This window comes from Anguilla rostrata, chromosome 11 (assembly GCF_018555375.3).
Source record: "Anguilla rostrata isolate EN2019 chromosome 11, ASM1855537v3, whole genome shotgun sequence".
Classification (NCBI taxonomy): domain Eukaryota; kingdom Metazoa; phylum Chordata; class Actinopteri; order Anguilliformes; family Anguillidae; genus Anguilla; species Anguilla rostrata.
In genome coordinates this window covers 20,414,868-20,427,458 of record NC_057943.1, presented here as the reverse complement: position 1 = coordinate 20,427,458, position 12,591 = coordinate 20,414,868, and the positions used below count along the sequence as shown (strand labels likewise).

Sequence of the window (12,591 nt, the reverse complement as noted above, 5' to 3'; positions counted from 1 at the left end):
ATGCTCAATGCTCATTGTTCGATGCAGTTCACCACATTCCAGCTGTTATAAAGTGGTTGTATTCATCATGTTTGCTCATGACAATACTTATATAAGTGTTGTGTACTGAATAGTACCTACTTCAAGTGCTACCAGCAACTCGGTTGTGTAAAAATGTCCACGTTCACTTTTTAAAATTTTTTTTTATTAAGTAAGCAAAACAAAAGGGCAAAGGAGGTAACAAAGTCATACAATAAAATGACCTAATCAAACCAGAACAAAACAGTAGGGAGAGTGCATAAGGACAACAAAAAAAAACAAAAAAATAAAGAGGGAAGTGATAGATTAGAGAATGCTGGGAGGGGTCTGAATGAGTGTATGTTTGTTGGGTGTAGGTGTGTGATGCCTGTGTGTGTGCAAGTGTATGTCAGATTCTAAATTTGGTAGGGATTGTGGTGTAGGTATAATGGCGGATATGTGTATGTGAGTGACGGTGAGCATGTTTATTGTGGATGGTGGACAGTCTAAAAGGGGTGATGAGTGAAGTCAGTGCGGGAATTAAGAATGTAGGGTATTAATGAATGGATTCCAGTTATGTCACAGTCAGCGGTTTGTTTTTTAATGGAGGCAGATAATTTTTCCATTGATATGTATTTGATTAGTATATTTTTCCAAAGTGCAATATTGATTTTTTTTTCTTCTTGATTTCCAGTTCATGAGGATAGTTTTCTTGGCGATGATTAGGGCTATTGGGAGTATTCTACTGGATGTGTTGTTTAGGTTGATGCTGGAAGTGTCTCCTAGTAAGCAGAGTGGAGGGGATAGTGGGATGTGGCAGCCTAAAAGAAGAGAGAGGTTGTCAGTGATGTCCCGCCAGAATTCCACGTTCACTTTTGAACACCAGCGTTGTTTACTTGGCAATGGCTACACACCACCATGGCACCAAATTTTAGAATGAAGTATTACATTAAATTAAGGAATTCATTTGTAAAGATCAAGAAAAAAAATCAGACAGCGTGAACAAAGCTTGTCTGCAGGGCAGAAATGAATTCGAACAAGGACAACCTGCGGTCTTGACATGATCAGAAAGCAATGACAAGGAACAACTGCTTGCAAAACACCGTTTTTGTCTCCAGACGATTAGAATTTATCCCACCGTTGGAATGTATGTGTAGGCTAAATCGGGTAGTCTACTTCTAAAGGGCAAAACTTGAAATGGAAAAATTAACGAGTTGCAGTTGTCACATTGTGAAGTGGATACATATGGGGCTACAATGTAACGGATTGTTTTTTTTCAGGCTATTATAGCCTAGCCTACCTGTAGTCTTTATCTGCCCCGTCAATCTCAGAGTTCTTCTAGCCTACTACGAAACCGAAAGAGTACCATGGAGAGATAATTCACGGAAGTTTACGGGACTTGATCAGACTGGAGCTGGGTTGAAATCACATAACTAAATTCTGTGGTTGAAATCCTAAACCCGTCGCCAACAGTCCATGACGGGAAAAGAAATTAGACCTACTGAAGAGAAATCGGCAATGTTGGAAGACTCAGTGGCACACTGGGAATCCGCCGGCCGACCCGTTGATTATAAATGTACAGTATATAACTAAGTTACACAACAGAGGTACATGAAAACTGGAATAACTTGTGAACTACTCTGCGAACACGTGGACATGTGATGCCGTCGCAGCCCAGTAAAGACCAGCAGCAGCTACTGTGGCTGATTCACAGAGAATGGGATTCTCACGTTTGAGGATCACCCAATAGACAAGGAGAAATGGTAGGTGTTGTAGCATAGATGTGGTAATGTCGTACGTTGTGAACATCTGTAAATACCCTAGCTAAGTTTCTGTCCAGTCTTTTGTTGCTACATTTATATTAGTGTGTTTTTTTAAATATTTTTAAGTAGGCTATAGGTTAAACACTGTTTATGAATGTGGGGTGTATGATGTAGACGACCAGTTCTACTTGACGTAATTTGTTGATTGCATTGAGGAGTTACGTAATCAAGATGTAATATCCACTTTTTTCAGACTTCAACGAGGTTTCTTCAAATGTATACGATTTCATGTAAAGTTCATTTATTCATTCATTCCCAATTAGTGTGTCTCCAGGTACCTGCTCTGTCTCTTTGTGGTAACAGTTTTCCTTGTGAGCATAACCTACAGCAGAGGAAAGTGCAACTACTCAGAAATACTCAGCAGTTACAAAGAGCTGATTTTCATTGAACTCCTCAATCTGGTACGTATAAGATGAATTGGCAGTCATCGCAGTGTATAGGCTACTTTGAGTGCATCGGCGCATTTTCCACGCAGTTCAGAGATTTTCCGCAATAACCCCTCTGAAAACCCCAGTTTATACCATCCTAAAATGGTCAAACTGGTTTAAGATACTTTCATCACTTTTAGCTGGTCGACCACCTGTTCATCTGACCAGCCTATAGAGGGTATGCATTGACGTCACTTTCCCACGGGAATACGCCCCCTCAGTCGGGACTGAGTGGCAAAACATGCGGCCACATGGCTGCCTTCAGTATAGGAAACTGCAAAACCGGGAGTAAAACAAACGATTATTTGCTTAAATTAAAGGCAGTTGGACTCGACAGTGATCCTTACAACTTACCAAAGAACCAGTGGTCCATGGACATTCAACAAGAAATTGGAGCTATCTTTTTACAGACTGCCGAATGCTAAAGAAGAGAGAAGCGATGCATCGCTGCAATTCGCAGAAACTCGAATCCAGGCACCGAAACGTGGATTTGCGGTTGTTATTTTGTGTCAGGTATTTTTGGGTAAAATCATACCTTAGTATTAGCTAGCCAAGCATATAAATTAAGGTATGATTTTACCCAAAAATACCTGACAAAATAACCGCAAATCCACGTTTCGGTGCCTGGATTCCAGTTGTTTCGGCGAATTGCAGTGATCCATTTGCTTCTCTTTTCTTTAGCTTTCGGCAGTCTAAAAAAGATAGCTCCGATTTCTTGTTGAATCTACTTGTACAGTCAATCGCACAACAGCCCTTTCCCATTTTAGATGTTTTTTTTGTGTTTTCACGGCATTCAAGCTGAACGCTAACGCTATCACTCAGTAGTCCAGGGCTATTAAACTTCAACAGCAAGTGGGCCAAATAGGAAAATCACTGGGGGTTCGTGGGCCACACAGAATACTTTGTCAATTAATGGCTACAAATAACTAACAGTATAATGTTAATAGATATTACTACATGGAATAACACCAGTCACGTGCATCCCTTTTATTTCACTTTAATGATATCATTATAATCAATTCCAGACAGCCGCCAGTCAATAGAAAAAAGTAGGAAAGCTATGGTTACGGCTGGCAAAGTACATAAATACTTGTCAGTCCATTTGCTCTGGAATTAGCGATTTTCACAATCAACTTTACGTCTCATTGGCTTCGAGAGAGACATTTTGAAGCTTGTTGTTAGCTTAGTGTTACCAACGCAAGTATGAACGACAGGAGCCTCGAGTAAGAGAAAAAAAACAGATCCTTTTTATTAACATTAATTTCATTTTTTTTAAAAACTATGGTAGGGAAGATAGCAAAATGCTAGCTTCCTTTATTTTCTCCAATTCATAAAATGGTTTAATGAGAAATAACACACACAACATTTAACATTTCCACCCCTTACTGCAAAACAGACTACCCAGCTGGCTTGCACCTTACTTGTGTTTGCTGTGACCTTAGAGAAGGGAATATATACACCTGTGAATGACACACCCCATTAAGGTACACTGCAATTGTAATCACACTGCAAACTCCACAGAGCAAAGTAGAAGAACACACAAATAGTTAAAGCAAAGCCAAACGCTCTTTAGTCAAGCACAGCAATCTAGAAGGGGCGTAAAGCAAACCCAACAGCATGCAAGCGCCTCGAATTAATGGCAGGCAAAGCACAAAGAATAGTTAAAGCAGGACTGGGTTAGCTGATTGAGTTAGAGCGGGGGAGATTGTTTTTTTTTCATGTTAGCCAATTAAACAAAAATAAATGCTCAAGCTAGCCGACCAGCTCCGCGCATTGGCTAATCAACACAAGGCCAGATACTATGAGCGGAAGCACGCTCACTCGCGGTAGCTGGGCAGCCAATTTGCAACATGTACATAAAACGAAAGGAAGGAACAGCGGTCAATCCATGCATCGGCCACCTGCTCAAAATAAACCTATAAGCAAAACAAAAGGCACTGCTCAAGCTACATGCAGAGAAAGCATGCACACCCAAACCAAGAAGCCACCAATATAAAAGCATGAATAAAACAATCTACATTACCGGATGGCTCTCAATAGCTGTATGCGATAAGGTCAGTCAATCCTGGCCACGTCATCTCCAACCGTGGCTGCACATTGAGATACCACCATTTACACAAGTATGTTAAACAGGATCACATGTATAAATAGCAACCTTACATGTACACATTTATACAACTCAAATTGTTCTTCACTTAAGTAAACAGAGAAATACACATACCTTCTCCAGCTTACATACAGTACATGCACTTCCGGATAGGCAAAACAACATGCAGTCTTAACCAGAGACTGTAAAAATGGTACTAACACGGGACCGGCACAAACCATTTATTAACGCCGCACACAAACCTTCCACTCACAACTCTTAACAGGTGTAAGATTGTGAGGACCCCAAGATTGACGGCTCGCTGTCTGCCTGTTTAGAACATGCTTATATGCATATATTTGCGTATGACGTTACCGTGTCATCTAATTACCTGCCCACCTCTAGCGGCTACATTAGTAAGGCTGTCAAAAGTGCCATGAAAATGAGTTCGAATATTAGCTTTTGTAATTAGTTAGCGTTCGAATAAATTCGAATATCATTTGTCTATAATTCACAAAAAAATAAGCTGCCTATTGTCGGGCTGGCCTGCGCGTTATTTTCCACAAGCGGGCAGTAGAATACAGGACATAGGTGAACTTTCATACTAGGTTACTACATCTGGGGCCTCATTTATAAAACGTATTTTAGATCAACTGTGTGGCGCGTACGTAGAAAATTACGTCAAAGTAGTGATTTATAAAATTTCAACATGAATCGATTTGACCGTGGAAACGGTTGTGGCTCTACGTCAGGTCTTCACTTTACGTATGCACGCAAGTTCATTTTATAAATGAGCTCACTGCAGTTTCTGTAGCCTAATGTGCAAATAAATAAAGCACTTTCTCGTGGTTGTAATTTGCCACAACTCGGCATTAATCACAATAATAGGGGAATGATTGTTTATAGGAAATCCTGTGTATTTCTTAACACAAAAACTATTCAAACGGCTAATACCTGTAACCTAAAACAACATAAATTAGGCTCCTTACTCTGTTTAGTTTGCTTAACTTCTTTCATCATCCAATTTTATCAAAATCTTCAGAACATAAAGGAAACATAGCCTCCCATGGGAACATTATTTAGCCTAAATTGTTAGCTGACCCGTAACGTTAGGACAGGAAATGAACTTTGCGTGCATGCACATGATTCGCCGCATGAAATTAAAGCCTGTATATTTATGTTAATTACAAAACGCGGGATCCAAACGAATATTCGAAAGCTCAAATTTAGGTTCGGAAAAAAAAAAAAAAAGATTTTCGAACTTAGAATGTTTTTTGACAGACCTATAGCTTAGCTAACGTGAGTTTCCCTGTGGCCCACCAGCCCAGAATGAAACATGAGGCTTGACTGAGCGAATGGCAGGTGCGGAGCGGGGGTAATCCTGTTGCAGTAAATCACAGCACATAGGTGCTTTAAAAAGACGTAACCAATACCATATTGGTTCAGATCATACAGTCTATGGTTCAGATGTCTCAAAGTAGCTCAGAGATATGTACCTTAGTTTAATTTATCATACCCCACACATGCCCGCCTGATTTGCAGTTAGCCTCTTGCGGGCCATAGGAAAATTCAAAAGGGCCGTATCCGGGCCGCGGGCCGCTAGAATAGGCCTGCAGTAGTCTTTCTGCCACTCAGTGGGTGTAACCGCAGTGAGTTCCACCTACTGTGACGTCATGTGCATACCCTCTATAAACAGCTAGCCAACCAGTTTACTCTACCAGCTTAGCTTTATCCAGCTAGAGACCAGCTTTGACCAACCATGACCGACTAGAAGTGTTGAAAACACAGCTTAAACCATTTTAGAATCCCAGCCTGTTTCAGCAGGGAACTGCTAATGTTTTCTGTTAGATCTTTCCCAGTAAAACACTGATGGAGTTTCTCTTTAGACAATTGGCTCAGACTAATTATCCTTTTAGTTATGTGCAACATGGGTTTTAATTTGGTATCCTATAATAAAACAAAACTCTCCTTACGAGTTTCAAACCATTGTACTAAATGTACCTTCTGGTCAGGTGAATGTTTAAGGTGCCATACGGGAGTTACGTTAGAGTGCCTCAATGTGTAAGCCTCAATTATATTGTATCAATACTTCACTGCCCTCTACTGGTTAGATTGTAGCCTTACCATTGCACACCATTTTTTGTTTACAGAATCTGACTGGACCTTACAGTGCCTATAAGCAAAACGACCGGTGTCCCTCTGGAAAGGTGATAAGTGTGTTGTTGTTGTGTGCGTGCGCACGCGCGCGCGTATGTACCTGTTTTTATTTATTTATTTATTTTTTAAACATACACATACTCAGTTATAATCTAACCCGACCGTGTGTTTTAATTGTAGATGCAGCACATCCTTAGGTCAATATATCGCATGACACAGTTATTCAAGTGCCAAAGTAAAGGAAAGTTTTACCGCGAATTACGATGGCCTGTGGAAAGAATGGGACAGCTGATCAAACAGAACTGCAGACATGCTGATACAGTAAGGCATTTAACAAAAGCAAATTCAACTATATTGTTCTGTAATGTTGTAATGAGCTGTTATCATATTTCAAAATGTTAAACATATTCTTCTGTTACTTTCAGATGAAAGGGCAGAAAAAAACTTGTAAAACTGTAAAAGTCTTGAAGGGAAGGAAGAGGAAAAAGAAAATTATTGAGGCACTAGTACTATGTTGGCAAAAGCTGCAGAGCATTTACGACCCGAAACCACAAAGGAAGCCGTGAACCAACAACTGATTCCAAAGGTCTGATTGTGTCCTTTAGGGGTTTCCAGAAAGTATCACTGTCATCTGTTTAATATCAAATGTGTCAACTGTATTTCACATGTACAGCAACCTTTTTCAAAAACTGATGGAAAAACATGTTCACAATTCTGTATGCATTGTGGTATGTAAATATTATGTAAAAATTGTATTACTTATATGGTGCAATTTATATGGTTGATGTTAATACGTAATTAAGATTACAATATTTACTTCAACCCTGACCAGACACTAACGGTAAGCTAATTTTCTATTGGAAAAATATGATATTGACAACAGATGCTCTGAGTGCTACACTAATATATGACATAAAGATTATTTATGTCATATATTAGTATTATTTATAGGTTATTTATGCAGCTATAACTCTGTGCACGATTCGACTGTAAAACTTTGCATGACAACAGAAAACAAAAATACCAGAAAAAGCTATTACTGAATGTCAATGTGTACTTGTAAAATTATCATACTAGTTTATTAGAAAACCTATTCTGAACATCAAGTGAGAACATTTGTTGTGTCCTTTTTGCATTAAAAATTAATGTCTAAATCATGTGTCTTTGTATTAATTTATCTGTCCAATGCATGTACATGAAAGGTTGTTGGTCAAATTGGGGCAAAATGTACCGGAACCTTTATGACAGTATTTGGTACTCCGAAACGGGGACCGGAAGTTGCGGAAAGTTCCTCGGACAGAAACGTGTTGACGACGCCAGCTAGCTGTATGTATTTAACCAAGCAGGACTAAACAAGACTGCAGGTAACTCTTATAGGTAGTGCTTAGAAGTTTAAAATATGTTTCAGTCCGAACCAACGTGCTCTAAATCTGTTTGCATATGGAAACCAGAAAGAGTTGCTATTCAGCTAAGTTAGTCTACTGTGGTATGTGGTCCACTAGCAACCTTGTACTGGCTTTTGCAATTAAGTTATGTCAGTGTCACTGGTTTTCACTGTTATCATTTTTTAAATGTCCTAAACTTGTATAGTTGCAGAAGTTTCGAATGCGTTATCTCTCACCAGAAGGGTTTCCAAGCCATAGAACTAATGCAAAAGATCTGGCTCATCTGCTAGTTTGCTAGATAACTTACCGCGATAACAAATGAGTACTGTTAACTAGTCGTGAAAAACTGTCAAATGAGATATTGTTGACTGCAATTTGCATACTAATATCATTTACAACAGTATTTATTTAAAAAAATGTATGTAACGTCACTATATGAAAGAGGGACACTTAATGGAGTAACGACGTAGTGGTAGCTAGCTAAATGCTAGATAGCTTATGTAAATAACCTCTATGCTTGTTGACAGACATGGCAGGAGTGGATATGGACCCAGAGTTGGCACGTAGCTTGTTTGAAGAAGGAGCTACGTTGGTGCTTCTTGGGGTCCCTGAGGGCACTGAGCTGGGCATAGACTATAAGAGTTGGCAGGTCGGGCCGCGCTTCCGTGGAGTGAAGATGATTCCACCTGGTCTTCATTTTCTGCATTATAGCTCCGTCGATACGCAGAGTGGTGTGGAGATGGGCCCGAAAATGGGACTTTTCTTGTACCTCCAGGCCCGTGAAGTGCTATTGGCTCAATGGAACCAGAAAGAAGAGGACCTGGATTTCTCTGCCTCTCAAAACCTGGAAGAGATTAGCCGAGTGAAGGCGGGCTTGCGGGAACTGGATCCTTTCCTGGGACCGTACCCTTATGAAACCATGCGCAAGTGGGTCTCGCTGACAGACAAGCTAACTCAAGAAGTCGCCAGCAGCCTGCAGCCCCTTAGCGGTCGGATCATGGCCTTCAGCGACGTGGTTCCTGAGCTGCATCTGACCCACACCAAGGACAGGGAAGAGCACAACCTTCCTCGTAACGACACCGAGTGCCAGAGCATGCGCGAAGGTCTGGAGCGCCTTCCCCGCATGAAGCTGAGGCCGGGCACGGAGATACGCTTCTCCGACATCCCCAAACAGACGTACCCAGAGGGAGCCACGCCCGCGCAGATCACTCAGTGCAGCATAGACCTTAGTTATGCGCTGGACTGTCTCTTGGAGAAGCAGTACAAGCAGGAACCACTGCACGTTCTTGGTGAGCTACCGCTGACCCTTGGCTACCCGAGGACACCGTATACGCAATTTCCCCACGAATAGGGGCGGAGTGTTGTTGCGTGGTAGGGTAGGGGAAACATGGAAATATGCTTTTTATTTGAGAATAATGATTATTCTCAATATTTGCCTTGAACAAATTATTAGAAATCCACTCCTGCTTTCACCATAACTCTCAGAGTCATAAAACCGAGAGATGAAGAAATTACCTTTAAGCTAGAAACTTCATCTAAGGGTTTTAAAATAGCAAATTACATTTTTTATTCACATTATGGCATAGTTTGTCTCAAAATACAATTTACTGAACACATGGCACAAGTTCCTCTCTGTCTCTTGCAGGATGGAATGGCCTCAGTTCAGCCGTACATTAAATATGCTCCATCTTGGTTATTAGTTCATGTGTTGGCATTTTCCCCCTAACCTCTCAGCTTTTTATGAGCATATGTGATTTAAGTAGGCATGGGAGTGAAAAGAGTAACGGGGTGGTTTGTATGGTTTTAAGTTTGCAGCTTCACTGAGTGTTGATAACTTGTTCACGGGCCTTGCGTTTCTGCCGAAGGCGAGCTGCAGTTTGCCTTCGTCTGCTTCCTGATCGGTAATGTTTATGAGGGCTTCGAGCACTGGAAGAGGCTTCTGACATTGCTGTGCCGTGCCGAAACGGCCATGCACAAACGCCGCGACCTGTACCTGGGCCTCATCGCTGTACTCTACCACCAGCTGGGAGAGATCCCACCGGATTTCTTTGTGGACATCGTTTCCCAGGACAACTTCCTCACCTCCACACTGCAGGTCAGTGGTGAACCCCTTTCTGCATAGTTCAGCTCACTTGCCATGCTCCTCATGTCCACCAGAGGGCAGTAAGCCATTTCTTATAGCCTAGCCTAGACTGCCCTTGAAATGTTTTTGCCAAACCAAACTCCTACATTCATGGCAAGGTCCCTCTAGTGGCTAAAAAGGCACGTGTGTGTCCTTTATTTTTTGTGTATGACTGGACGGTGTGTAATGGCAGATTTTATCCATAGTTTTCAAGCAGGCATTACTGTATATTGTACGTATTGTAGTTAATGTGAGGGGGCATACATCAAAGGTGATGTATAGTGCTGAAGAAGAGGTGGTGTGTGTGTGTTATAAATAGGCTGCCTATACGATGCTTTTTGAGGTGCTTTCTAATAGGCAGCCTATAAATGCTCAGTTTCATTATGAGACTTTTTCCCATTACATGAGCTGTGCAGCTCTGTCAGTGAAGTAGCTGGCCTCCCCTAGTAACTTCTCTGACAATTTCCCTTCTCATCCTGTGGCTCAGTTCAGTAGGGTGACCTGATATTGCTAGTTTCTGGGTTTTGGCATATTTTTCCTTTTTTTGGGGGCATAATGGTGCTCCTCGGAAGGTTCAGAGCCAAATCTTTTTTATAACCTTCTCCGGCCTTTTACTACTTATGTACACAGCACTGACAATGTTCTGCCTCCTAACAGAGTGTGACTGATCTGATGGGCAGTTGTCAGCTGTGATATTTATTCTGTAGTCCTGCAGTTGAGCACAGCTGGATTGAAAATCAACATCGGTAGACCACTTTAATGTAGTTGAAATGTACTGCAATGTCTCAAGAAAATGGAAAGGGAAATGTGACTATGGCTGATAGGTACTATAATATAGCACTGTGAAAAACCAAGACATTCTGCTGTAGGAAAGTTGAGAGGATGAAAGGGATGTTCACTTTGTAAAGCTGTGATATTACTCTAAACTTTGCCTCCATTTTGTCTTTCCGCAGGAGTTTTTCCAGTTTGCCACTGGTCCCGGTGTAGATGGCACACTACGCAAACGGGCTGAGAAGTTCAAAGCCCACCTGACCAAGAAGTTCCGCTGGAATTTCGAGGTGGACCCTGATGACTGTGCCCCTGTGGTGGTGGAGCTGCCAGAAGGGGTCACCCTGGAGTGACGGGGGGCTCTGCAGAGGGGGTGGGGCCAAATGCCTGTGAGTCATACGGTCTGGGCGCTGGCTGGCATAACTGGGATTTCTCCTGCCTGCTGGAACGACTTCCATGGAAAAAATAGTAAATGTGAGTTTTGAATGTGGAATGTTCATTGCTCCAGAGGGAATGACGGTGCTGGATCATGACTACGTGGGAACTGAGGAGGGTTTTCATGTGAACTGCGGGGAAGACGGTATTTGAAGGACTCTTTGAACAACTTCTCTCCTCCCAATGACAGAGGCCTGTGGCGTGACAAATTTTATTACATTTTGGGTTTGAAACAAACTTGTTCATTTTTTCTGTGGTCAGAAATCAAACCAGACAGCCAATTAAATGCAATCTGCATAGTATATCTGCTGGATGGACCAAAGAGATCAAGGCACTTAGCTTAGCACTAAGCTTTTCCAACAAAATCCAAAACAGAATTAGTTTGTTGGGCCTTTCTAATTTCTGTTAGTAGGATACCTGGTACCTTCTGTCCAACTAAACTTTGTGATCTCTGGTGTCCAGTTTTCAAGAACCCATTCCGAACAATGCTTTTGTAAGTAGCAGGTAAAGATGGGTCAGGTAAATGATTGATCATTGCGTGATAATACTTCAATAGGGAAGGAATTTCAGCTGCACCTGAGTTACAAAGAATGCACAGCCCAGTCATTCCGTTTATTGTTCCTCCCTGTTGGCTGTTGGTGCAGGACTGTGGCCTGCACTATGAAAGGATCACCGTATCTGTTCTGATGACCAAAGTTGGCCACAGTGAAACAGTTACTGAGCCTTCATTCACCAGAGCCCTTGTACTGTGACTTTTTGCCCCCTGTCTTGAAGCATTGTCCTTTTTTCCCCTCAAGTATTTCCCTCCCACAAACATCCACCCTGGACATTCCTTCTAATAAAACTTTTTGTATCTGTCCTTTGATTCTCTCATTTTCTTTTTATTTGCTTTTGTTTATCTAGGGCTAGAGTGGATTCCTGAATTTGAGGTTGTGCTCCATAATGAAAGAAGTTGGTTCATTGCACTCCTATAAGTGCCCGCTAGGTGGCAGACTCAATTTGGTTTTGCTGCAGTACTGGAAGGAGTTACAGTAAGCGCAGCCTGACGTGCACATTTATCTCAAATGCGAAACATGCTAACGGATGTGTTCATTTAGAGGGCATGTATTGGGTTATAAAGGTATGCCTAGGATAAGAAGCCAGCACAATTCCGGCCTGGATCTTTTTAAAGATCAATGAGCTCTGTTTTGTTCAAGTGTTCCTTTTCAAATCCTCCTCTCCTTCAGTTGGTATGAGCTCACCAGCCGTTACTTTTGATGGAAACGAGGGCCGCCCGGGACCGAACGTTAAATTAGAATTCTTTCACCGCTCACTCTGAGATAAAGTGCTCTTTTGTGGCCACTCTCATTGGCTGGCTTCCTGCGTGGGGATGGCCGCGCTCTCGCCCATC

General features: G+C 41.8%; 1 protein-coding gene and 1 long non-coding RNA gene across 6 annotated transcripts; one reads left to right on the top strand and one right to left on the bottom strand.

Moving 5' to 3' along the window:
- Nucleotides 1-3,472: 3,472 nt before the first annotated feature.
- On the bottom strand, nt 3,473-5,965 carry LOC135234239 (uncharacterized). 2 transcript variants are annotated; one of them, XR_010324045.1, is made up of 3 exons: nt 4,470-5,953; nt 4,272-4,338; nt 3,473-4,164 (listed from the first exon to the last, which is right to left on the bottom strand). It is a non-coding gene; the product is annotated as an uncharacterized LOC135234239 (long non-coding RNA). The 2 variants fall into 2 exon arrangements; XR_010324044.1 differs by having other exon boundaries at nt 3,473-4,338; nt 4,470-5,965.
- Nucleotides 5,966-7,695: 1,730 nt separating this feature from the next.
- On the top strand, nt 7,696-12,060 carry aar2 (AAR2 splicing factor). Of its 4 annotated transcripts, none has more exons than XM_064298646.1 (4): nt 7,696-7,855; nt 8,404-9,165; nt 9,742-9,971; nt 10,952-12,060. In XM_064298646.1, exons 2-4 carry the CDS (start codon nt 8,406-8,408, stop codon nt 11,117-11,119), a joined length of 1,158 nt encoding a protein of 385 aa, XP_064154716.1. In that variant the 5' UTR covers nt 7,696-7,855; nt 8,404-8,405; the 3' UTR covers nt 11,120-12,060. The 4 variants fall into 4 exon arrangements, with proteins under 4 accessions (XP_064154716.1, XP_064154715.1, XP_064154714.1 ...); XM_064298645.1 differs by having other exon boundaries at nt 7,840-7,977; XM_064298644.1 differs by lacking the exon at nt 7,696-7,855 and adding an exon at nt 7,860-7,963.
- Nucleotides 12,061-12,591: the final 531 nt, after the last annotated feature.

What these genes read in the sequence shown, in the direction of transcription:
- aar2 (XM_064298643.1), top strand. Translation starts at nt 7,932, where the DNA reads ATGGAAACCAGAAAGAGTTGCTATTCAGCTAAGTTAGTCTACTGTGGT. An exon ending in GGCTTTTGCAATTAAGTTAT is followed by an intron (nt 8,026 to 8,403) that starts GTCAGTGTCACT and finishes GCTTGTTGACAG; the next exon opens with ACATGGCAGGAGTGGATATG. An exon ending in GGAACCACTGCACGTTCTTG is followed by an intron (nt 9,166 to 9,741) that starts GTGAGCTACCGC and finishes TTTCTGCCGAAG; the next exon opens with GCGAGCTGCAGTTTGCCTTC.